Genomic DNA, 25,955 nt, shown 5'->3' with positions numbered 1-25,955 from the left:
TGTCTTTGAGGGGAGCAGAGGCCAGGAGGAGGCCCGCTTCTCTGCCCCCTGCCTCCTGCCTGCCCTTCCTGCTGCTCCGCCCCTCGCCGAAGCGCCAGCTGCTTCAGTAGACAAAGCTGGGCCCGGGGAGCGCCGGCCCTTTCAGCACACTCACATCTCACAGTTCAAGTCGGCGGATACCCAAGGTGGATAGCACGCATAAAGGACATATCTTTTAGCTAGTTGCTTCTGATCCTTTTCTGTTACCCCAGAATTGTCACCTTCCAGTCATGGGTAAAATACGCAACTTCAGCCTCGGTGAGTAGCGGTCGTGTCTCCGCCTCTCCCCCAGACCATCCCTCACAGTTGCGGGGCAGCAGGCATCGTGCACACACACAGCAAAACCCTGTGTCCCCACAAGGACCCCCCAGCTGCCTTTCTAGCTGGCTGCAGAGCATGTTCTGGGTTCGGGTGGCTAGGTTTGGGGTACAGCTGGCACTGGACCTTTGTTAGAAGGAAGCATTCCTACATTGACCTGGGTACATGTTAAGTCTGTGGGTATGTCCCCCATTCCACAGGGCCCACGGGAGGTCCCCTAGACATCCCCCTCACCCCCCAGGCCACTGCTGCTGACCTTGGGTTGTGGGGAGTGACAGCTGTCCGTGAACAGGGTGTGAGGAGGCCTCCCATGGAACAGACGGGGACTGGGAAGCTCACTCTTCCTCTCCCACGAGAGGACCCACAGATGCTCTGTCCCCGGTGACGCGGTTCACGGTCACTGCTCTCGCTGGTCTCTGCGTGGCTGCTCCCATGTAGCACCCACTGCCGCTTGATTGACCGCTTCCCTCAGCCACCACGTGTCTGTTTCGTGACCTTATTTTTTTCTGCTCTTTTTCAATGTTGGGTCAACTTCTGTTGTCAAGGCATGAAGACAAAAAGGCTAACAATTTTTTTCTAAAATGTCCCTGACGTGTTGGCATTTGGAAGTGGAGTTCTGATGCGTGTAGGCACAATTCCTGGTATCTGGGACCCCCTACGTGGCTCATTAGGGGACTTAAAACACTGGGATTCTGAACAGATCTTGACTGGAAAGTGAGGTTTCTACAGTTTTGTCTAGCTTTGAGAGAAAGCAAAACCTTAACAGCCGGGACTCCCAGACTCACGAGATCTGGTAAAGCAGTCTGCCACAGATAGAAGCATTTCCCCTGTAAGTTCGGGGGCACGCCGCTCAGATGGTGCACCTGCTTGGGAATGGAACGAGGAGAAGGGGGCTTGCCACCGGGACGAGGAGCGGCTGCAGAGGCGCGCTCCCGAAGCTCTGAGTGGAAACCTTTCCTAATAAAGACGCAGGGGGCGCTGGGACCCGGGAGTGCCTCATAGAAGCGTACATCCTTACCTGTGAGCGGTTAGGGTTGTATCAGTTACGTGAGCCGTTTTCAACCTATTCCAGAATCGTCCTTGGCAATAAAATACGGTCGGGGACACACAGACCTGGTGCACCTGAACCAAGGTCGTCATCCGCCCCCCCAGTTAGAGAGAAATCCTGAACTCTACTGAGAAAGGTGCAGCTCGACCACCCTTCCTACTGGGTGTACACCTGGGGTTTCCTCGGCGCTCAGTGATGTTGAGGTATTTCGGACTCCCCACGTCTTGTGAGCTCAGAACCAAAACCCAACAAACTGGGTAACTTTAGACAGTCAGGTCAGGGAAAGGTTTCCCACATACATGGACTTGAACACTGGAGATGAAACTGCCAGGAGCACCCAGTGCTGTTTCCGTAGTTGTGCAGCAGCCGCTGGAAGTTTCCAGGAGGATTGGCTCCTTCCACCTGCCCTCCAGTGAACTTCACGTGGCCTTGGGGAGCTGTGGCTCTACTGTGATGTCTAAAGACATACTATAGGGAAGTCCCTTTGGTGGCATGTGTGTCGATGCCCCCGTAACCCCTCCAGTGTGGCACACAAGTTTTACGGGGCACTTGCATTAAGCTGTAGCGTTCTTAAAGTGAAGTCGCATTCCCTTGCACATAGCTCTATTATTTGCTTCTGCAAACCAAAGAAGTTTTCCTGAAATGAAGGCTGGGTCCTCTTCTAGTGCCAAGAACCTGGAGAAATTCAGCCAGAAGCACGCAAAGGTAACTGCTGCAGGGCCCCGATTCTGGTCTGCGCAGGGCCAGCAGCCTTGGGGTTTTCTGTGGAATGGGACCCTTTGGGACAAGGGGCGGGTGGAAGGGTCAGTGAGCTCTTCTAATAAGCCCTCAGCCCCCTAGGTACGTGTTGGATGAACTAGTAGGCAGTTTGGTACAGTGGTAACTGGTTAAAATTTCACCTTAAAAATATGGTCATGCCTGTCAGCCAGCCGGAGAGCTGTTGGGAAAGCAGCAGCTCCACGCCCGAGTGAGTCTTGGGCCCCACATCCACTTCCGCTCAGACAGCAGGCTGCTCACCGGATCCCAGTGATCCCAGTCGTGTAGTCGAGAAGAGGGAAGGACCACCTGTTTCCCCCCATGGCCTCGGTCCCATTGTGTCTGCGTGGTTCGTGGGGAAGGACAGTTTGACTGGTTCTTCTGTAGGTTATCCCTCCAGCCTGGCTCGGGCTCCGGGCTCGTTTTCAGAACGCACGGAGTGGAGCTGTTGTACAGTGAGGAAGGGGTCTCGCTTCCAGGTCTAGACTTTGGGGTTTTTTTGTTTTACAAGTGGAGAGTTCTGTTCCTCTCTCCACTAGGGTGCAAGTCACTCATACACTGAACATCAGGAAGAAAAAAGCCTCGAAAAGCTTTTGTGGAGCCCAAGCCAAGACAGTGTGCCTGGGGGTCTGCATAACGATGAGGCCTGGTCTGAAGAGTGTCCGGGCACAGCTTGGGCATTCTGGTGTGTTAATTGGGGGATTATACATGGTTTTTGATGCAGAAGCAAATTGGTACTTGATTTTGCTGCCAGGAAAAAACTCACTTTAAAAATTTTAAGCAAAGGCACAAAAAGCGGGATGGTTTTCTCTTACTACTGTTGATTTGACTTTAACACCAGGAGAAATCTTGCCAGTCAGAATTGAAGTGGGAAACTTTGTTGTGCACGTGTCACCCTGAACTGAGCATAGAGCTGCTGTCCCAGCCAGCAGAAAGCACAGCCTGGTGCACTGGGGACCCAGCGGGAATGACGGGGGCACATGGAGGTGGCTGGCGGTGGGAAGCAGGGGCTGAATTTCGGAGCCAGTGGGGAGGGAACACATGGCGTCTCAGTTGGGGTCTTTGGGGCCTCACCTGCCCCGTGGAATGCACCCGTGCTTGAACCCTTGTCACACCAGAAGCTCACTCTTCTTTTTCTGGCTTCTACAGCCAGTTAGTTACTCGGCAGTGAGCCCACCTGAGACCAGTGGGACTCTAATCTGGGGATTTTTAGGGTAGACTAGTAATAGTTGGGGCAGGACCAGAGCGCAAACGGTTTAAAGCAACTTGCCGCTACCCTGAGGGTTTCCCACCGGCCCCTGTGAAGGGTCGTCCCTAGAGGTGGGTGTCTGGGGCTGCAGGGCTGTGCCAGCCGGAGCCTCACCTGGGCAGCTGCGACGGCCTCTGGTGGAGACCTGTGCTCCCGGCTCCGCGGAGGCCCACCAGTGCCACCCAGTGGCCAGCGATGCCGCCGCGTCACTGCCGCCTGACACTGGGACAGGGCCCCAGTCTTGGGCTCGTTGGGAAGTTGGCTGGTTAGAGTGTCTGCAGGCAAACCCGCCGTGCTCAGCTAGGCTGCACCCAGAAGAGTTCGTCTCCGTTACAGACGAGTGGCCAGAACCAGCACAGTCTGTTCCATCGGGGGCAATGCCCGACCCAAGGGGCCGCTCTCCTGTAGCTGCTGAGGTCCTGCCTGTCCCAGTGCTGTGGCAAACTGCCCTTCCCCACAAGCAGGCCCAGAGTGTGGGGCTCCTGGAAGCTCTGCTGCCAGGGTGACCAGCTTGGACACTCCCTGCGGGCTGCCTTCCACACACACAGCAGCTTCCGGGGGGATTCGGGCCCCTCCTCTCTACTGACCCAAGAGTCCCACACCGCTTGGGCGCATCAACTGTCCCCTGGAGACACTCTTGTCTGCTTTTTTAGACAAGACTTTTCTAGTTGGTTACACGATTATTCCTTGTCCTATAAATTAATATGTGGTCTAATACGTTAAGTGAATTAAGGTGAAGAATTTTGCGAACTCGATTTCAGCTCTATGCAAAGATACTAGTGTGTCCTCACTGTGCGGACACTGCAGCGCCGTCCGGGGCCGGTCACTGGCCATAGTCAGTGCAATGCCGGCTCGCAAGGGGACCGAGTGCAGCTGCGTCCATGGCACTTGCCGGATTGGGCTTTCGGCACGTTTGAAATTTTCCGGGTAGGAGAGGTCACGTCCAGCTTGCTGGCGGAGCCCCTCAGGGTCAGGATGTTGCACTAGTAATTTGCTTACTTGCCTAATTGTACCTGTTGATACACTTCCCAGAGCACAGGTAGGGGATAGCAGAAGTTGGCTGTGACGAGTAACAGCTAGTCTGTAAAACAGCGACGTGATGGCTAAGGAGAGCCGTCATGTGCTTTGAAAGATTGGGCTTCTTTACCGTTGAACCGTTTGTGGACAAGAGGTCACTTTAATCTCATATGGGGACTGTCCTAAAAATAGTCTTGAGCTGGCTTTTTGCAGAGTATGTAGGGAAATGCTGGTTAGACCACTGGCAGTTCTGGCCAGGACACCTTGCAGTGTGTTTTTAAAAGTTAACTTTTCCGGCTGAAGCACCTTAAGCTGTCATGGACGCAGGTGTTATGGATGTGACCACCTCTGCTGGGGTTTCTGGACATGCCCTAGGCCGGCTTTTGAAGTGTGCTCTTAAAGCACCCGTGGCAGAGATGGGCTTTGGGAAGGGCGGGAACCGAACGGTTCTGGGCCTTGCTTTTCCCGGTGCCTGCTCCTTCGTTCACAGCTGCTGGCAGGCAGCTGCCTCCCTCTGCTCGAGGTCTGTGTGCTGTGGGTCTTGCCACCTGGGCCCCTTGTCCGGGCTGTGCCACCCTTCCCTTCCCCTGGCTTCCAGCAAGAAAAGGGATCTCCATCCATTTGATTTAACCCCCAAACCAGCAGTCCCCTGGGCAAAGTGACCTTCTAGCCAATCTGAGCTGGTGAAAGTTGGCTTCTAGGTGTTGGATACAGTACTGTCCACAGCCTATACACTGGATGTGATGAGGGGCTCCAGGGGAAACCTGCTGACCGCCGTCCCTGCCGAGTGCCTGTTGTCTGTTATGTGAGACGATTCTTGGTCTGTTGTGTGCTTTCTTGCAAATTCCCGTCCCCAGGGGCACGAGGCCTTTAGAGGTGTGGCCACTGAAGACCGTGGGCATGCGTGGTGGCGAGCAGCGTGATGTGGCGGTGGGGGGCAGCGCAGACCTGCTGACCAGCCCCAGGTTCTGGCAGACAGGCCAGGCCACACTGAGCAGTCAGGCATGAGGCCCGAAACTGAGGGCATTGTGAGCGGAAGGTGTAGGATTTAAAAGAAGGGACGCCTGGTGGCAGAGGACTTGGAACACTGCCCCAGGTGTGGATGGACCCTGAAGTGGTGCTGCTGTTGGCAATGGGCAAACGAGATGCTGTTTCTCCTGTAAAGTGGGGGAACTTGAGGTGCCAGGGCTCTTAGCTCCCACTGCAGCACTGGCCTCGCCGGCTGCTCGGGGAAGGAGGACCTTGAGAGCAGGGGCTCTGGCCCTCTGCCAAGATGGCGGCCTCCGGAGCGTCGTTCGTTGGGTCAGGCTTCTCTGTGAGTAGGATCCCCTCTTTTCCCTTGGATTGGATAACTTTCTCCTTGTTCATTAGAACAGTGACTGGTGAGTGAATGACTTTTTTCCCGGGGTAAAACCGAGGCTGGAATGTGGGACGAAGCCCCTGGTTTGGTGCCAGGAGGCCCCCTGTTGCGCATGAAGTTCAGGAGGAGCCTGTGCCTGGGGGCGGGGAGTGGTGTGTCCCTGGGTCCCTTCGGGGACTTGACGCATCCCCATGTGGCGTCCTGGCCTGCTTGCTGGACCCACTTCTCTGGCCATTCGGCTCCTCCAGATCTGTCCCTCGGGTGTGCGGAGCAGCGGCCATATCTGTGGCCTTGCTGCACGCCCTGTGGCCCTAGCTCCCTGACCCGCTGTGTGTCCCTGGAGGCCTGGCCGGCCCCAAGACCCAGCAGCCGCAGCACTGGCCCAGAACTGTGTTGGTGCTCACCGGAGACCTTGCTTGTGATGGTCTGGTACGGTGTGGATGTGATCAGTCCTCCGTGTCTTCTCGCTCTCAGTGGAGAGAAAGTGCCAGCCGCGTAGGCTTTTGTGCGGCTTGAGGGGTTTGGCTTTGTAGCTTTCAACTGCAAGCTTGCTTAGACCAGAAGCACTAATTTACTGTCTTGCCCAAAATGAGATCCGAGCAGAGGGCTTGGGGACGCCAGTCACACGGCCTTCTCTGTTTGCGTGTCAAGTGGCTGACCGTCCCCGTGCCGCAAACCCCCGTCCGCTTTCCCTCTTTATCCATGTCATTTCCACTTGACTTTGATCTGGAGTGGTAAGCACCTGCGTGCGGTCCCCCTCCCCAGGCCCCGAGCGTGGGCAGAGGGACAGGTGGACGTGTGTTAAAGGGGAATGTGTCTGACCTGTCCTGAGATTTCCTAAATTCACGTTTACAAAAACTTGACACTTGAACTCTTTTTTTTTTTTTTTTAAGATTTTATTTATTTATTTATTTGACAGACAGAGATCACAAGCAGGCAGAGAGGCAGCGGGAGAGAGGGGAAAGCAGGCTCATGCTGAGCAGAGAGCCCGATGCGGGGCTCGATCCCAGGTCAAAGGCAGAGGCTTAACCCACTGAGCCACCCAGGCGCCCCAACACTTGAACTCTTAATGCAAGTGATCTTCTGTGTCTTTTTATTAACGCACAGTTTGCCTTTCAGCTTTTATGCTGTGTTCATTATTTAAATTAAGCCTGTAGTAACTAGGGTTTGTTGCAGAAGTGCAAGGTTTAACGTCCTAACACGCAACAAAGCATATTTTTCTGAAATCAGGTGCGGTCACGGTCATGCGTATCGTTGGCAGCCCTTCCCTGGAGCACTCTTTCCTGGATTTAAGATTTTGTGGTCTGAGTTGGTCTCCCGTGGCAGCGTGGCCTCGCTAAGTGTGTGTGCATCTCTTGCAGCCGCGAAGGAAGACAGGCGGGCAGAGGAGAGGACCGTGGCACCCAAGAGAGTGGCTCCTGTGGGCCCCTCAGCAGGCGGCAGACAACCTGCACCCCGAAATCTCCTTCCAAAGAAGTCTCCGCCCTTCGCAAACACAGCAGCAGCCAAAGTGGCCATCAAAAAGTCACCCTCGGGTTTCAAGGGCCCTGGACCCAAGCGGCCCTGGCTCTCAACCACGCCCTCCAGCGGCGCTCCCCCTGCCAAGCAGGCAGCCCTGGCACCTGGGGCTGCTGCTTCCAAAAAGCTCCCCAGCTCGGCCACGTTGGTGGGGGCCGTCAGGAAGCCGGGGACCGCTTCTGTGCCCTTGGCATCTCAAGCCCCAGGACGCCTGGGAACCTCGAACCCTGCCCTGTCGCAGCCAAATTCGCAAATCCGGCAAAATATCAGACGCTCCTTGAAGGAGATTTTATGGAAAAGGTGGGTGCTTCTCCTTGATTTCTCACTGTTAGAGCAGCGGAGTGCGGTCACATCGTGACTGCCACACTTCGGGGACCGTGGGGGCACAGTGGCCCATGCGGGCTGTTCTTGTTCCTTCTAGAGTCAACGACAGTGACGACTTAATCATGACAGAAAGTGAAGTTGGGAAGATTGCCCTGCACATTGAGAAGGAGATGTTTAACCTGTTCCAGGTTACCGACAACCGTTACAAGAGCAGATACCGCAGCATCATGTTCAACCTCAAGGACCCCAAAAACCAGGTGTGTGCAGGCAGCCCGGCACGGGGCCCGCCGGCCGGTGGGTTCTCCGGCCGCAGCTTGCAGTGTTCCCTGGACACGGCATCTGGAAGCTCTTGTCCTGCCGCACAAGCCACAAGGCCGCCGCCACGCCTTTCCTGGGCTAGGGGTGCGGGTTCACACGCGTGCTCGGGCCATGCCTGGTCTCACCAGCCGCTTCTCTTCTCAGCGTGACTGTGAAGTTCCGTTCCTACCGTTTCATTGGCTCCCGAGTAACATTCACCGTCTTCGTCTCAAGCACAGGAGTGTCTTGGGACTGGGCTTCAGACCGCCTTTTCCATCTTAATGCCATCCTCTCAGCTGAGTGAGCCGGCCGGTCTGCTGCTCCTGAACGCACCCTGCGGTGCTCCCACGTGGGCAGGGGCTGTGCTCACATGGGGTGGGAGCCGAGTCTTCCTAGCAGCTGTGGGTGGGCAGTGCTCTCCTGCTGCGCTTGAAACGGGAGTTCCTGGGAAAGCATTAGCCACGTGCCCGGTGGGTTCCTCCTGCCGCCCGGGGCTCGCATCTTCAGGTCTCCAACGGCCGCTCGACCTGCCCACGTGCTCAGGGGCGGAATCTGACTTCCCGGCCCCCACAGTAACCTTGCAGCAGAAGTGATTTCTTGCTGCCTTTATCCCTAACTACCTTTTTTGAGTGGGTTTTGTTCTTTGGGGTCTTTTTAGCAGGGTTGGTGGTGTGTGGTACACAAGTGCAACTAGCCAACTCGCGCTGGTGTTGTCTGGCCCCTGCGGGGCTCAGTCCTGCGCTTCAGGCCTCTGTCCTGCTGCCATCAGGCCTCCGGCAGAGGCTGCTTTTGCTGCTGTGTCTTTCTTGCGGTCTCTCTGGTGTTTTCGAAACCGACACTGAAATGTTTTGAACGAGTGAACGAGACGTGTTCATTTACAGGGGCTCTTCCATCGCGTTCTGCGGGAGGAGATCTCTTCGGCCAAACTGGTGAGAATGAAGCCGGAGGAGCTGGCGTCTAAGGAGCTTTCCACGTGGAGGGAGCGGCCGGCCAAGCCCGTGAGTGCTGGGAGGGGCCCGGGGTGCTCGGTGCCAGGCCTCCCTGGGTCCCCAGGGCCTCGGTTGATGGGTGAGGCACGAGTGAGGCCTCCTGAGCGAGCTTTCAGGCTCCGTGTCCTCCTCATGTCAGGTGCTGGAGTCCAGAAATAAGCTGCCCAGCGAGAGTAAGAAGACCGCCGCGAAGCAGGAGTCTGTGCCCGACATGGAGGACTCTCCACCTGTGTCCGACTCGGATGTAAGCCTTGGGGACTCGGGATGGACCAAGAACGGAGTCAGAGTGACCTGCTCCCAGTGTGCTCAGGTCTCCCAGGTTACCGGGCAGGACCCTGAGCTCCTAACGAGCACCGTGTGCAGCGGCCCTCCCCTCGCTTTCGGGCCGTTTCTCTGCTGCTGCCCTGGAGACAGAGGGAAGCGTGACCTGCTCAGCTGTCCCCCTCTTCCCCTGCAGGAGCAGCAGGAGTCCGTGAGGGCCGTGCCGGACCAGAGCGCTGCTCCCCTGCTGGATGTCTTCAGCAGCATGCTGAAGGACACCACGGGCCAGCACCGGGCTCATCTGTTCGATCTCAACTGCAAGATCTGCACAGGTGCGTGCCGCGGGGCCTCGCCTCCTTTTGCTCCCGTCGGTGATCCTGACTGGCTCGTATTCCTGAAGTGTAGGGAGTTCGCCTCTGCGGTGTTGCTCTCAGGGGCGCCTGGGGGGCTCCGCCAGCGAGGCGTCTGTCTGCAGCTCAGGTCATGATCCGGGGACTTGCCGTCGTGCCCCGCGTCGGGCTCCCTGTGCAGCAGAGGGTCTGCTGCTCTCTGCCGCTGCGGCTCTCCTTGCTCGTGCTCGTCTCTCGCTCGTGCTCGCGCTCTCGAGTGACACCTCACGATGTTGGGCTTTTTTATTCGCACAAGGAGTCATCTGCTCGGGGGCGGCTGTGCTGTTGAATGCGGGATCTCTCAGGAGGGTCTTCCTCACGTTCTCCAGGTCAGGTTCCCTCGTCGGAAGACGAGCCGGCTCCAAAGAAACAGAAGTTGTCAGCTTCCAAGAAGGAGGAGCCGAAGCCCCAGTATGAGCCTCCACCCTCTGAGCCGGTCCTTGGCTCCGCTAATGAAGCGATGCCAGAAACTCTGCCCGAAAGTGCCTCCGAGCCAGACCTGGATGGCGCCACTCACGCGCACTTGGAGAGGAAGTACTTCCCCGTGCCGCCAGGAGACAGCCGCCCGGAGCCCTCCGCCCTGGAAGGTCCCTCCTGCCCGGCCACCTGTGGGGGCTCAGTGCTCACCACGGTCACGGTGTCTGGCCGAGACCCCAGGACTGCATCCAGCGGATCGTGTACAGTCACGGCCCCTGCGGCAGCCCGCCCCGATGGTGCCCACCCAGCAGAACCCCGACAAGACGTCCTAAAGCCTGCTGTGACCTCAGTGACGGTGCCCAAGTCCATACTAGCGAAGCCGTCCTCGTCCCCTGAGCCCAGATACCTCCTGCCGGTGCCACCTGCCCCACGTGTCAGGTACGTCCCATACGCAGAGTGGGAGCAAGCTATGAGTTTCATTTCCCGTGGATTAACAGACGAGGGGCGTGGGGGTGAGTCCATAGTTGAGCTCCCACCCCTTCGGGACACACTTCACTCTGGCAGTTTGCACGGGCATGAGAAGGCCTGGTTTTAGCACGCCTGGCCCTTCCTTTAAGCACACAGGTCTTGAAAACCGAGGTGTGACCCCACGGCCGTTCAGGTCTGTGGCGCGTTCCGTCTACCCTGACGAGACCAGCACATCGTGGCGCTGTGCTGAAAGTAGCCAGTTTGGAAAAGCCCAAGCTCAAGCTCGAGGGGGTTCACTGTTGCCCTTACAATTCCGTAAAGTCTCCATGTTTTGGAGATGGTTTGAGCCCAGAAGAAAGATTGATCTGTTTTCTGTGGTTTTGTTTTACAGTCTCTCCGAGTCCAGGTCCCCTCCAGAAGGAGATACAACCCTCTTCTTGTCTCGACTCAGCACCATTTGGAAAGGATTTATTAACATGCAGAGTGTAGCAAAATTTGTCACTAAGGCCTATCCCGTGTCGGGGTGCTGTGACTATCTCAGTGAGGTCAGAACCGAGCGTGAGCGCGCACTCGCTGTCCCACCCCAGGCCGGGGTCAGGTGGGGGCTGCCCTCCCCGCAGAGGGTCCGCAGCGTGAGCCCTGGGGAGGCGCGGAAGAGCCTGCTGTCCTGAGTCAGCAGGGTCAGTCGTTTGCACTGGGGTAGACATTCGCATGAAAACTGTCGCACCGTTTATGACAAAGCTGGGGTCGCTCTCCTCCCCCTTCGGTTCAGCCAGGGCGTGGCGCCCGTGTGTGCGCGTTCCCGGCTGACGGCGTGGCGAGGCACGTGGGGCTGTCGGGGTCTGGGTGTGTGCAGGCTCTTTGCTTTCCCCGAATCCGTGTGCACAGCACCGGCGTTTACAACCTTAGCGAGCAGAAGCCATGCACTTCTAGATCATGTCTGAGTCCTTGCTGTGCGTCCACGTTCACAACCGATAAACTAGAAATGTTCTGCAGGACAGTCCCCCGTTCGGCAGAAGGCCGTCGGGCTGCACTCCTGCCGGGGAGGCCCGAATTCCGGGTACTGACCGGGCGCCGTGTAGCGCTAGTATTAGCCGTGTTCAGTGGAGGAGTTGCGGTCTGCTGGAATCTTAGGTAGTTTGGTGCCTTGAAATGACTCCATCCTTTTACTGGCCACTTACCCAAAGTCCGTTTTGTCTAGGACCTGCCGGACACGATTCACATTGGTGGAAGGATCACACCCAGAACAGTTTGGGATTATGTCGGCAAACTCAAATCTTCTGTATCTAAGGTACTTGCCGTAGTCTAGTCTCTGCGCCGTGGAGGAAGGCGTCTGTGTAAATGCAGCTCCTTCTTCCGCTTTGATCTTGATGGGTTGGTGCCTGCAACGTCTGCTTATAAGTTGTTAAATATTGCCAGGTAAATGTTTCAAATTCCATCTATAGCGGGATGGTTGTTGGGTGATCCGGTGGCAGCAGTTGTGTTACAATTTATGTTAATGGGTGAGTGGGTGACACAGGCACTGTGTCTTCCCATTGTCCCTGTGACTGAGGGAGCCGGCAGGTGCTGGAAGGGCTGGTCCCAGGAGGCCCTGGCCCTGGGCGAGCTGGGGACCATGAGCCCCTGAGACGCAGCCACAGCGGAGTGTGCATGTGTGGGCAAGGGCTGCGGTTTTCCTCAGGCACACGAGGGGCTTGGACCCTTTAGTCTCGTTCAGCTTTCCTGTTGTGGAGCCGCTCTGGGCTCGTGTGTAGATCCCACAGCCGGGCGATCAGGACCGGCGTCCTCACACTCCATGCCAGAGGCTGCTCTGGGCTAGCACCGCAGCCGGTGACGGGGCTGTCTGGGGAACAGTGGGGCTAGGAGTAGAGGCAGTCTTCCGGAGATTCCCACCAAAACCAAGGTCTGAGTCCAGCAGCCCGCTGCCAGAGTCTCTGTCATTCCGGCGTGCTGGACAGCAGGACTGGGGGGGGGCGGGTGCCGAGAAGTGCTCATCTCTCATTTCCGGCAGCCTTTGAGGTTTCGATGAAAGAGAGAAGCGGTGCCTTTCCCATGAAGCCACAGGCCAACGTGCGCTCGCCCTGTGTTTGTGCTGCAGGAGCTGTGTCTCATCCGCTTCCACCCGGCGACTGAGGAGGAGGAGGTGGCCTATATCTCTCTCTACTCCTATTTTAGCAGCCGTGGCCGCTTCGGCGTTGTAGCTAATAACAGCAGGCACGTCAAGGACCTCTACCTGATCCCACTGAGTGCCAAGGACCCTGTTCCGTCCAAGCTCTTGCCCTTCGAGGGCCCAGGTAAGCACCAACTCTCTGAGGGGTGACTCGGCACACCTGACCCCCCCATGACCCTTTCTTCCAACACCATGTCCTGCCAGACTTGTCATGCGCAAATCTGCCACCTCGCCCAAGCCGGGGCTTTCTAGCCGCAGGAGCAAGGCATGTGGATGGAGTTGCATCTAGCTGTAGAACTCAGCTTCTGGGACACCAGAGAGTGGCCCTAGAAATACCCTTACCGTTGGCATGAATTGTCTTAGAAGAGGGGACAGGAAGAGGGGAAAACCCACAGTGTCCAGCCAGCCAGTCACGGCCTTGGGTCAGTGGAGGCCGGAAAAGGGCCAGAGAGGAAGGTCATCCTCACAGTGGGCTTGGGGGGTCACCTGTGCTTGCCATGGGGCTCGGGGCTGAGCCTTCACCAGGCCGGAGAGACAGGAAAGCTAGCCCGTGTGTTTTCATTCTTTAGAACGTGGTGGTTTCAGAAGATCACTTACAGATTAGCTCTTTAACAAAAACAAAGCCCTCAGGCTTGTTGAGGGGTTGAGGGTGACTTTGGAGGGATATGGTCTGTGGGAGGCCAACTCCTATTGAGCCCGGAGAGGTCCACATGTTGCGCAGTGGGTCGAAGATGCCGCGTTGAAGTGCCTCCTCGGCCACGAAGTCCCCAGAGGATGGAGCCCACAGGAGAGACGCCGCGTCTGACACATGGTGAACGCTCTCGGAGAGCTTGGTTCTAGAGCCGCGGCTGGACCCTAGGCCCTTGGTGGCACTGTGTAGACCTGGCACCTCTGGGTCCCTGTCACCGGTCCCGGCAAGCATTCCTGCCGCAGCCACATGCCGTACTTCCTGCGCCTGAGCTGTAGCTTGGCCCAGGAGGGCTGTGGGGCAGGAGCGCACCCCCCCGCAGGCACGTCCCAGGTCCTGACCGGGGCACATTCACGCTTGAGCTGTGCTCGGCTGGTACCTGTGCACCACAGTTGGGCCCGCCGTGGTAAGGGCTGGGGCCCGCAGTCGGGGTCAGCTGCTGGCACGCTGTGCGTTGAGTTACCTTCGTGCCGGATACACTTTAAAAGCCAAGGACTCGAGGGGGTCTCTCGCCAGCCCTTGCGGTGAAGAGGCGCCCCTAGTGGGTGGCGGAAGGCCCTCCTTGGAGGTTCTCAGTGAGCAGCCCTGGGAAGTGTGCGGGCCACTCCCTGGATGACCGTCCTGAGGCCTGAGGTTGAAGATGAAGAAGCTGGCCTCTTGGGTCCTGGAGGAGCCTCCAGTCGGTCACCAGCATAGAAGCTCATGTGCACGATGTAGCGTAAGCGTAAGCATAGGGTCCCCTGGTGACAGTTGCGGGTGACTCTCGCAGCCTCCCTAGAGCCCGGCTAGGGCTTGTCCCGCTGTCTCGGCAGCAGGGTCCGCAGCGGGTGAGCTGCCCGGGGAGCAGGGTGGAGGCAGGCGTGGAGGCCCTGCCTGGACAGGGCTGCCAGGAGCTGGGCTTGGTGCGGAGGCAGGTGCGGGCTCCCCGCAGTGGACAGGTGAGGAGTCCCTCCAGCGGAGCCACGGTGGGGGCAGCCTAGCCAGCAGAGGGTTGGGGGTTGCATGGGATGCCTTCAGGGTGACATGGGGGGCGGGGAGGCACCTGCCTGGTCTGTGGAGCATGATGGGCTCTGGGCACCCGGACGCGCTCGGTGACGGCCACCTGCACTCCTGAAGCTTCCACGCCACCTGAAGGGGCACCCAGACGACCACAGACTTCTGTCCGCAGTAAATACAAGACCGGGCGGGGGGGCCTGCGAAACAGTAATGAGTGAGATTCTGCGCATAAGCTTTTAAAGACTTTTTCTAGTCTAAGGGGTTTCTAAATCTAACCCCATTTAGCATATATTTTTTTTTGTTTTCCTGATACCGTTATTACCATTAGTCCCTGTGTGTATCTTACACAGTTCCCCAGCCAAACAGCCTGGAGCCCCGGCCAGGTTCTCGGCCTGACCTGCTTCACATACCCACAGCGTGACTTGGTGCTCTCTAGGTCCAAGTGTTCGTGTGTCCTGGTTTCGTGGTGTGTGTGTGTGTGTGCGCGCGTGTAGGAAGGCTGGGCATGGGCATGATTCTCCCGTCACGGAGGTCCCTGTCCTCACGGAGCTGGTCTCTGCCTGGCATCTCTTGAAAGCACAGGCCTGGTCCGGGATGGGGGTGGCGTCCCTCAGCAGAGCGGCCAGTGGACTGGAGCAGGCGCCGACCAGCGAGCACCGCCCACAGCCTGGCGGGGGCACCTCTGACTCCCCCCACAGCCCCTTCTCCCAGGGGTGGCCCGTGCTACCCACAGCTGGCTCACCCAGTAATCGGTTGTGCCCAGGTCCGCACCTGCCCTGTCTGTCCCGCTCCATATTTGTGCACACGCATGGAGCACAGGCCTCAGTGGACACGGGGCTCTGGCTCCGGCAAGCATCCCAACTGGGTGGGCGGCCTGCTGTGTAGGCAGGTTGAGGTTAGGGTGGAGGTGGCGAGCGTGTTGCAACAGGGCATGCCCGGCCCTCCCTGTCCCTCCGCTGGCAGAGGGTCCCTCCATCCCTAGAGACAAACTGTAGGGACCCTCATCTCCTGGACTCGGGTCTCGTAGATGTTCACGTGGGATTCTCCCCCAAACTCCTGCTCTCCATGCTTGAGAAGCAGGACACAGAAGGGGCCTAACCTGGGGACTCCATGTGCACCTGCCTCTCGGCCAGTGCCGCATCCTTCCCCAACGTCACGCTTCCGACGGTAAACACAGAGCGTGTGTCCACACGTGGCCACTCCTCGGCCCACGCACCAGGTGTCCACACAGCGTGTCAGAACAACCCAGAGCACGCACCGCTTCTCTAAGGACATTTCTGTCCGTGCGTATACATAGCATCTGTCCACTAGAAATACCAGGCTGTCTTGTTCTGTCACACAAGTCATTCTTAATAACTGGACGGCCCAGTTTCAGAAGACACCTGGAAAGCCCTGACGGTGGACGTTCATCTCACCGTCCCGTCACCCCGACAGGCCTGAACCACGGGACTCGGGAGTGCACAGGCCCTGGCCCCGAGCGCCTGTTGATGGCGTTGGGCTTCTAGGAGTGTGTGCCAGGGGGCTGGGGGCCAGCTTAGTGCAGAGGGCGGGTTTCCTGGAAGCCTGGAAACCCACAGTGCCGTCTTCATTCCCGTCTACCTGCTTTCTAAACTAGCTGGAAACTTCTGTGAGGTGCATTGTCCTCAGGTAAGCGCCCCTCAGTCTTGCGCGCGTGTGAAAGAATCCGAGGCTGTGCACACGTCCTCACGGTCGAGCACGGCATTGAATTCAATGTACAGCTCTTTCTCCTTCAAAGTCAATAAAAGTATTTCCTGGAAACCGGTCACTGTTTGTTTGAATTTGAACTGGTAGCTTCAGTACCTGTCCCAGGCCCACAGGGGTGGAGGGCGGAGGTCTCCATCTTCCTGTTGTGAGCCGGCACCACCCGCTCGGGGCGCGCGGCCCGGACGAAGACGCACAGCCTTCCCCTTTGACCCGAAACGTGTGCTGAGCCCAGTGGCTCTTTCCGGGTCTTCGGGATTCAAAATTGGAAAGAGAAGGGGGCGTGCGTGTGTGTGCGTGTGTGTGTCGTGGTCATGGTAGAGGGCCGGGGAGGTGTATGGTGTCTCCCGTGTATTTGCCACGTCTCTTCCTAGGCAAGTCCTGCAGAATTAGGGTCTAACTCCCACACACTCTCTAATGAGCAGGAGTGAGAAGTTTGTTCTGATGGATTCAGACTAGAAGAGTTTTCATTTTTAAAAAAGTAGAGTACCTGATAGCTTTGGGGGTAAGGAGTCGGCTTGCGGGTGGTTTCAAGCAGTTTTGTCCCGTGCTGTGTCGGGCTGGAGGTATGTGGGCTGTATTTCCCGCCCCTTCACCTTTCCTGGCCCCCCCGTTGCTCAGCACGTAGGAACCCCAGCCCTGGTCTGCGTCTCGTGTCGGCAAGTCCGTGGACACATGACTGCAGATGACCCCATCCCCAGTCCCTGAGTCTGCCCACTTTCTCTGTACGGGTCTGATTCTAGCCGTGGCCACTGAGGCTAAAGAATACCTCTACCACAGAGAAAATTCAGGAATGCCTCTGTGCAGCTAAGGAGGCCTGTGTGACACGGGCAGTGCCCCCTGAAGACATTCTTGCTCTGGCATTTTGGAGCAGGTGGGTGCAGACACCCTGGTTCCCAGTGACCGCTCCTCTGGAAATGGAGGACGGCCCGCTCCGCTCAGCCGTGTGGCAACCTCCCACCTAGTAGCTTGTTTCCATCTAGGAATCACAAACCTAACCACCCTCAAAAGGTCAGTGGGTAAGTAAGCATCTCTGCTTCTAGTAATGGACAAAGGGAGGAATTTTGCAAAAGCAGAGAAGCAGGTCCGTGCCCTGGGCTGGAGCCTTGGTCTCCACACTGCAGCCAGTGTGGTCGCCGCCGCCGCCACTGCAGCTTCTCGGACACCCTCTCCTCTCCAGGGGAGCACTGGGTAGTGGGCAGGCCTGCAGAGGGCTCTGGCTGCGAGGGGGACGTTCTGGAGGAGAGCCAGATCTCTACTGCCTCCCCAGGGGCAGGCACCCAGTTGTCCTTGCCGGCCCCTTTACCTGCCGCCTGCCCTGTGGCAGTAGAGGGCATGGTCAAGTCGGGGGACACCCTCAGCTCAGTAAAGATGGATCCTAAGGCCCAAGACAGATGAGTGAATTCTGTGTGTTTCACGGATGTCCGTTACTGCCAACGTGCTAGTTACTCTCCCGATAGTCGCGCGCTCAAGTCCGTTGATAAGATCGACTGCTTCAAAACACACGTGCATTTTGTGACCACCCAGTCCGAATTTTAAATACTTGGCAAAATTCAGAGCTAACACCGATCGGAGTCAGAGCTTCTCACAGGTTGCTTACGGGTCACTTAGAGATTTGTGCAGAGGAGGTAGTCCAGGGTTGAAAGCTACTTAGCTGCCTGGGTCGGGAGAGCTCACTGTTCTCAAAACAAATGTAAATGCTGAGTAATTTAAGCACCATCTTGGCTGTGATGAATAGGACAGCCAAGGTTGGAATCTACAGAGCGTGGCCGAGGTCAGGGTGTAGCGGTGGCTTTCTCCAGCCAGCAGTGAGACCGTCGGGGGTTTGGGATGGAAGGGCACACTGCACCAGAACCGCACGCCAGGTCTTCCTGGGTTTAACACAATGACTTCCCTGTCACGCACAGCTCACTGACCTGAGACCTGACCCTAAGCCACGAGCCCTGACGGTGTGTCCGGAGGTGGCATGGCCCTCTGCCCTGAATGTGGACTTGGGGACTTCCCCCCCCCCCCGCCTCCACCGCCCCGCTCCCACCCACCCACCCACGCGGCTGAGCACATTCCTTCACTTTGGCTCAGACGTCAGGTTTTTTCGGGAGAGCCAGGCTTCCGGAGCTGCCGCCGTCTAGTGCGGCTGGCAGGTCCAGAAGGGCCGTGAGAGCCATTTTAGCAACTGATGATACCCAAAACGACCTGAGTAAGCAATGCAGCGCTCCGTAAATGGCTGTTACAGTAAAAGAGATGCCATTCTGAGTTAAACTATCGCTAACTCGTGTTAATTAGGAAACAAACATGATAGATGACTCCTCAAGTCTGCTGGGCAGAAACGTTTGGGTAGGACACTCGGGGTGGGCTGCCTGGCCTTCCTGTGTCTACTCCCTCCTGTGCCAGCCTCTTCCTTTCCTGGATACACGGCTTTTTACTGGGGACTGGGGGGCAGGGAGAGGACGTTCTGGAAGCGGGGTCTCTAATGAAGGTGGTGTTCAGGTCCTGGTGTTAGGAGTGGGTCTTCCACAGGCATCTCCACGCTGACAGCCGTGAAGCAGGAGGCCCTTCCCACGTGGGAGGGAGGGTAGCACCGTGCTCTGTGCACAGAGGCTGTCTCCCCAGCTCAGACCTGACTTGGCTTCTCAGGGGCTGGGTGGGCTGGCTACCACCCTGTGTGCTCCGTGTATCAACCCAGCTCTATTGGAATTTGGGAAGATTAGTAGACATTTTAGAATTACATAATGGTGTCCAAAAACAACTATTTGAAGTCACCCTGTGATCATCTTTAAAACCAGAAAGAATGGGAAGACAGTACTGATTTTCAGTAAGTGAAAGACAGCAAAGACAGGTGTGTGCGCCAGAGCCTTGACTTATCAGTGAGTGATACAATTTGACTTTAAGTATCTTTCACTATTGACAAATTTTTGTGTATCCTTTCTCCCTAAAATTACTCTTTTGTGACTTGGGTGGTTTTGTTCCTCTTTTGGTATTCTGGATTTATGAGTGTGGGGTAGAGAATCATTGAAATACTGACATTCCTGGAAAGATGTGCAATTTAGAATGGAATAATGTTTTTTTTACTTAAGAAATGAGTATGTTTAAGAGCTGTCCTGTGCCCAGAAACCGCAGTGTCTTCCGCGTGGCCTCTTGTCCCCTGCTGGTTTTCTGAACACACTGGGCTGCTGGTCTCAGTGCCGGCCTGTGCTTGCAAAGACCGTGAGCATCTGGTTAAGTTCATGTTAATGGAGCGTCTTTCTAAACCCAGAAGAACGTTTACTTTAGCCGTTTCAGTCAGCCCGGTCCTTCCCGTTCACCAGAACCTGGACACTAGCAGCTGCCGAACTTCCCTAATGGCGTGTGCAGAGGTTAGCGTTGTAACCATGCTGGAGGCCTGGCCCTCTGCTTCGAACCTACGGCTTCATTTACGTGGTGCAAATCCCCAGTTAAGATGGGACGGGCTGTTTGTTGCCTTTCTGATGTGTTAGCAAGAGGCAAATAAAAGAATACAGCTACGATTTTGTGGCAAGTCCTCCCTGTACGTCTGTGCCTTACGCCCTGGGGCTTAGCAGATGTTGACGGACGGTTGCATGATGGCCTTCCCCATGCCCTCTGTCACGCTGTCCTTCGGCTTTGTATCTGAGGTTTGGATCTGTAGCATAAGTTCTGACAGTCGGGGTGAGTTTACCCTGGGAGCTAGGCCGTGGGCTCTGTGGTTGTGCTGCGGGGGTCGGGCCGCCGGGTCAGTGTGGGCCTGGACTCAGGATCTTTGGCAGTAAGCACTTCCGCTCTTCCAACCCTTGATTTTACTTTGCCAGTGAGCCCCTTCCTCCTGCCTGTTGAGACACGCCCACTACCGCTGCCCGTGGGATTTGCCCCTGAAGAGCAAAGGCTGAAGTTAGATTCTAAAATGTGCACAACCGTTTTGTTTTTCAGGTCTTGAGTCGCCGCGTCCCAACATAATCCTTGGGTTAGTAATCTGCCAGAGAATAAAGCGTCCTTCAGGTGCAGGAGAATTAGATAAAGTGGAGGAGAAGCGGACCCGCCCTCAGACCCAGGAAGAGACGGAGGTTTCGGTGTATCCCAAAGTGTCCGTGGCCCCACAGTCCGAGAGGAAGCCCCCCAGGTTCCAGGTGGGCTCCGGGGACATGGCTGTCAGCACCACACCCCCGGGGACTCCTCCACCGCCACCCCCGCCGCCGGAGCCTCCTGCCGCGTCTGCTTCGTCATCCGTGTTGAAAATACTGTCCTCGCTCAAACCGGGAGCCCCGAGCACTGTGCCCACAGCGCCCGCCGCGGCGGCTCTTCCGACGGCCGCTCCTTCCGCCAATTCTTCCACCTCCAAAACAGCCTCACCCCTGGAGCACATTCTGCAGACGCTGTTTGGGAAGAAGAAGTCTTTCGACCCCCCTGCCAGAGAGCCTGCGGAGTCAGCCCCGGCCTCCCACCCAGACCCCAAAGCCAAGGCCGACGGCGGGCTGCCCGCGGCACCTCTGCTGGATCCGATCGTGCAGCAGTTCGGCCAGCTCTCCAAAGACAGAGCCCTGGAGGACGAGGAAGATGACCGACCCTACGACCCCGAAGAGGAGTACGGTCCTGAGAGAGCCTTCGGCGCTCAGCTCGAGCGAGGGAGGCGCCCCGACGCAGAGAAGGCCCCCGAGACCGCCGAGCGGGAGGAGGTGGCCTACGACCCGGAGGATGAGACCATTTTAGAAGAAGCCACAGTGGCCATCGACGACCTGCCCAACCGGATGTGTGCGGACGGGAAGGGCGGCGCGGCGGACCGGCCCGCTGAGCCCACGGCCCCCGGGGCGGCCCCCTCCCTGGTAGAGCAGCAGCAGATGATCGAGGAGCTGAACAAGCAGATTGAGGAGCAGAAGCGGCAGGTGGCTGAGCAGGAGGCGGCGCTGCGGCAGCAGAGGGCTGCCGTGGGCGCCTCCATGGCGCACTTCTCCGTGGCCGATGCACTCATGTCACCGCCCCCAAAGGCCTCCCTGCCTCAGGCCGAGCTGTTCCTGCAGGAGCAGCAGACCACGGGCCGCCCGGCCGCGCTCCCCGGTGCCCCTCCCGCGGCAGGCCCCGGCTGCGACCCGCGGCCAAGTCGGGACCCGCGGCAGGCCCGGCGGCTGGCCGCGGAGCACTGCGAGAGCGAAGCCGGCTCCAGGCCCCCCGCAGCCCGGGAGGACGGTGCGGAGGCCGCCTTGCCCGCCAAGCCAGATGGCCCCAAGCACGAGCCCTCCGCGAGCCCGGTCGTGCTGCCTGCAGAGGGCGGCCCTCCCTCGGCGGGCTCGGGCAGCGGCTCGGGCAGCGCGCCCAGACCTGCCCGCAGGGTGCTGCTGCCCACGCCCCCCAGCTCCGCCTTCCAGCCTGGCTTCCCTCTGCAGAGCGACGCGCAGAGTTTTCCCTCTCCGGGAGCGAGGGACCCTTTCTCAGCTCCAGTGTGTACCGCTCAGGAAAAGTATGAGGATCCGAGAAATGCTCAGTTTGCTGAAAAAGGTGACCCCCCTGCGGTTGAAGCCGAAGGAGACGGAGAGCCACCGTGCAGACCCGGTGAGGGGGCCGCCACGTTCCCCTCAGCTGGACAGAGAGCAGGGGCCCCTCTGCCCCCATCCCAGGGCCAGCGTGAGCCAGCACCACGCACGTTTGGGACATCGGGGCTTCATGGCCCCAGTTTCCCAGGACCAAGGGGGCCAGCCCCTCCGTTTTCTGAAGAGAATATTGTTTCTAATAGCGATGGGCCGCGAGGGCCTCCCCCGGCCAGATTCGGGGCCCAAAAGGGGCCCATCCCTTCCTTGTTCTCAGGGCCACATGGGCCCCCTCCCTATGGGGACAGTAGGGGCCCCTCCCCTTCCCACCTTGGGGGGCCCAGAGGATCAGCACCACCCCAATTTGAGGAGCGAAAGGACCCGCACGGGGAGAAAAGAGAATTCCAGGACGGCCCGTACGACGAGCCGGCCGGCCCTGTCCCTCAGTTCGAAGGAGCAGAACAATCCCAGTTTGTGGGAGGTCGAGGCGCGGCGCCGTTCCAGTTTGGAGGCCAGAGAAGGCCTCTGCTGTCACAGTTTAAAGGACCCCGAGGGGGTCCTCCTCCCCCTCAGTTTGGCGGTCAGAGAGGGCCTCCCCCCGGCCACTTTGTGGGCCCGAGGGGGCCGCATCCCAATCAGTTTGAAGGACCCAGAGGCCAAGCGCCAAATTTCATGCCAGGACCCAGGGGGGTTCAGCCTCAGCCATTCGAGGAGCAGAGGGTGAGCTCACCCCCGAGGTTTGCCAACCCCCGCGCGCCCGCACCCCTCCCGTTTGGCGGACCGAGGGGGTCTGTGCCCTTTCCCGAGAAGAGCGAGCCCACGCCCCCCCGCTTCCACTTCCAGGGCCCACCGGCGCCGGGGCTGAAGGCAGCCCCCCGGCCGCTGCTGGAGCTGCCCAGTCACCCGCCGCCACACAGGCCCGAGCGCTGGGACGAGGCGCCCGCGCAGGGCCCTGAGCCCGAGTTCCGAGAGGCCAAGGGCCACGATTACAGGAGCGCGGCCTTCGAAGGGCGGTCGAGGGAGCGGTTCGAAGCGGGGCCCAAAGAAAAGCCTCTGGATGAGCCCGAAGCCGCGCCCGAGAGCCGGCCCGGCAGGGCCCTGGACGAGCGCCGGCGAGAGCGAGGGCGGCGCTGGAGCCGGGAGCGGGACTGGGAGCGGGGCCACGAGCGGGCCCGGCACCGCGACAAGGACGCCGGCCGCGAGTGGGACCGGAGTCGGGAGCGCGGCGCAGACAGGGACCGGGGGCGGGACCCGGAGCGGGCGTCCGAGTGGGGCCGGAGCCGCGAGCGCAGCCGCAACCGGGAGCGGGAGCGCCGGCGGGAGCGGGAGCGGGAGCGGTCTCGCAGCAGGGAGCGGGGCCGGGACCGGACCCGCGAGCACGGCCGGGAGCGCAAGGACCGCAGCAAGAGCAAGGAGGGCTCCCGGGACCCCAAAGCGGACGCCCCGCGGGCCGCCACCCCCGCGGGGCAGAACTAGCAGCCGGCGGCGGCTGCTCGGCCGGGGCTCCCCGCAGCCGCCCTGCAGGAGAGCCGGCGCGGGCGCTGCGGTGACGGACTAAGACGCAGAAGAGAGTCTCCTGGACTTGGGAAGTGACTGTGATTTTGTGTACAGTGGTTTCTTACAAGATTTCACATCTTTACAACTCAGATGCTTTTTAAGAACTCGGTATTTCCATTTAAAATTACCGGAATGGGAATGTGTCTACAGAAGCATATTGCTTTTTGAGATTATAAAGTTATCTTTTCCAATAACTTAATTATAGTAAATTTTAAGGGAATTTCCGTGGACCTTAGAGCCATACCCGTACTGAGATCTGCTCTGTATCTGTTTCTGAAAGCTGCTGTCACAGGCCGGCTCGCGCCGAAGCCCAGCGAGGCCTTCTGCTCCTCCCTGGGGTGTGCGGAAAGACAGAGCTTTACAAATGCGTGTTTCTTTTGTCACAAGGAAATTTGAATTACAAATTTCAACCAGGAAACAAACCATTTCTTAGTTTTGCTGGTTTTGTAGATCACCTTATACATTTTTTTTCTCAAAGACAGGATTAAAAGCAACATCTGTCCAAGTAGAAACTGTTGAATTTTTTAAATAGCAATTTATTGAAAAAGGTGTAACCTTTACCAGCCCAAAAAAAGTGAGAAAAGAAGCCAATTAAGTGTTCTTTAAAACGGGGGTGGGGGTGGGGGTTGACTTTGATTTGCATAATCAGGAGCAGTTTTGTTTGTGAGGCGACATCCCCACAGTCCTTCCTGTGGCCCAGGGAGAGTGCGCCCGCCCCAGGCTGCTACCCCGTCTATGACTCATTGGAAAGTCTGTCGTTGAAAGTGGGACAGTATTTGTGTGAAGTCTGAGGCGGAGGACAGTGACGTGATGTCGCACGACGGCAGCAGAGAAGCCGCTCCTTGTCGTACATCGTCCGGTCCTTCCGAAGGGGGAAGCAGAGAAACCCTCGCTAATTTATTGGACTGTACAAATAAATACACTTTGATAATTTTTTTATATTTTCATAAACTTACTTTTGCAAGTGTAAAATTAGAGAATTTCATTCATTCTTTGGAGTCTCCTCCATCGTACATCACTACGGATTTTTCACTTTCTAGCACAAACGTTCAAACGATAAGAGCGAACACGGAGAACTTGGTGACTCGTGGGACCGGTTCCGGACCCCGTGTCAGTACGTTAGATTGCATTAAAGCGGCGTCAAGCTCCAACATCTATACGATGTGAAGGGTTTTTTACATGTAAAACAAATTTTTCTAATTTAAATACACAAATGTAAAAATCAAGTGTGTTTCTTTAGGTTTACTTGATAGAAATTTCTGTAAATTGTATTTTATATTGCAAAGTATGATATCACTGTACAGTAAAACATGCAGCTCCATAGGTTTTGTTACTCGAGGTAGAATAAACGTCTGCAGAAGGTTTTCTGTCCCTTGTGTGCGCTCACTCTTCCCCGCCGGGACTTTGGGGCTAGACCGGTGCGGGGGACACGACCATGTGTCCTCAGGCAGCAGACCCTCTCTGGCCTTGAGCTGGGTGACCCTGCAGCTCTGTCTGCTCAGCGTGTGGCTGGACATGCCCAGTGCTGCTCAGGGAGCATGCGGCGAGGTGGCGTGCGTGGTGGTGGCGGGGCCAGCAGGCTGACGAGGACCCTTCAGGGCTCCGGGAACCTGCCCGCAGCCGCGGCTGGAGCAGAGGGGAAGGCAGCAAGTCACGCTTCCCGTAGCTGCCCTCAGTCCGGTGATGCCTTGCCCAAACTTCCCTTTCTCACCTTGAGCCCCCCTACTCTGCTGTGGGCAGAAGCGGGGACATCCTTTCCGGCAGGACAGGCTCCCGTCCTAGCGGAGCTCACAACCAACTCCGGGGGCAGAGGGGCAGCCCACGAAAGTCCCTGGAACCTGCTGGGGAGCCTGAGGGGCCAGCCCTGACCATGTGGAGGGCTGCTCTCCAGAGAGCTGCTGGCCACCCAGACCCTACAGGTCGGAAGACCCAGCTCTGCAGGACAGACGCTGAGGAGTGCCGAGCTCGGCGCCCTGGAGCCATGAGCCATCAGGCCAGCGGGCTGCCGACCGAGGGGTCTCCCCAAAATGTCAGAAAACTGGGTCCCATTCTAAAATCCTCAGTCCATCGTCTCCTCAGACGCTTGGTCTCGTGTGTGTGTTCACCCCAAAGCCCGTCTTCCAGAGGCTCCGCGTAGCCCCCCTGCAGCACCAGGCGGCGCCGTCCTCACCTTACCATCATCTGTCGCCCCATCAGCCCTCCCACCTGCGACCCGGTGCAGCCAGTGCACCCACAGTCCGGGGCCCACTCTCCAGGAGCCCAACTAGTGAGGGGTCCTGCTTGAGGATGTGGCCAGGCAGGGCAGTCCCTGGGACCCGAAAGCCACAGTGTCACCTTAGTCCTGGTGCTTTGCCGGCTGCACGGTGCAGAGGCAGCTGTAAGGGGGTATGAAAGGAGCACATTCACAGAGCGCTGGGAGGGGCTGGGCCTCCACGGGGACAACACTGAAGAGGCTGGGCACCCTCCCCAGCTCCACCCCCCACCCCACTAGTCCAAGGACCTGCCTAGAGGCAGTGCCGAGTAGGGGGTGAGGCCCACAGGGACTGCTCTTGAAGGGGCCCTGAGCGAGGGGCCAGACAAGCACAGGCCCCTGTGGACAAGCCCAACTGAGGGCCTCGGAGTTCCGGGAAGGAGGGAGGGGGGACCTCCGCCTCTGGCTCCTGGGTCTCCCTGTGAGGCCTGTGGCTTGCACTTACCATAGGACCCCGGGGGGAAAAAGGGAGCACTGAGAGGCCCTGTGACTCGAAACCCACAGTGACTGTTGGTAACATTTGTCGGTTTCCTGGAATCTTCTTCCCGTTTTTCTTTCACGAAATTGGGATTCTGTAATTTTTTTTTTTTGACAGGCAGAGATCACAAGTA

At 58.0% G+C, this 25,955-nt stretch overlaps 1 protein-coding gene across 10 annotated transcripts in view; it reads left to right on the top strand.

Annotated features, from left to right (window-relative positions):
- DIDO1 (death inducer-obliterator 1) overlaps positions 1–24,457 on the top strand; it is a 48,250-nt gene extending 23,793 nt beyond the window's left edge. For 6 of the 10 annotated variants that reach the window (XM_082746377.1, XM_082746373.1, XM_082746376.1 and 3 more), the window contains exons 8-17: positions 7,149–7,605; positions 7,727–7,886; positions 8,808–8,924; positions 9,055–9,159; positions 9,373–9,508; positions 9,895–10,420; positions 10,842–10,995; positions 11,652–11,741; positions 12,549–12,744; positions 19,948–24,457. In XM_082746377.1, coding sequence (XP_082602503.1) covers positions 7,149–7,605; positions 7,727–7,886; positions 8,808–8,924; positions 9,055–9,159; positions 9,373–9,508; positions 9,895–10,420; positions 10,842–10,995; positions 11,652–11,741; positions 12,549–12,744; positions 19,948–23,012 — 5,006 coding nt within the window. In that variant the 3' untranslated portion in view covers positions 23,013–24,457. Of the gene's footprint in view, positions 1–7,148; positions 7,606–7,726; positions 7,887–8,807; positions 8,925–9,054; positions 9,160–9,372; positions 9,509–9,894; positions 10,421–10,841; positions 10,996–11,651; positions 11,742–12,548; positions 16,084–19,947 lie in introns of those variants that run through there. The other 4 variants (XM_082746379.1, XM_082746378.1, XM_082746372.1 and 1 more) reach the window with 2 other exon arrangements.
- The last annotated feature ends 1,498 nt before the right edge of the window (positions 24,458–25,955 follow it).

This window comes from Mustela nivalis (genome assembly GCF_964662115.1).
Source record: "Mustela nivalis genome assembly, chromosome: 8".
NCBI lineage: Eukaryota > Metazoa > Chordata > Mammalia > Carnivora > Mustelidae > Mustela > Mustela nivalis.
This window is presented reverse-complemented; position numbering and strand designations above follow the sequence as displayed.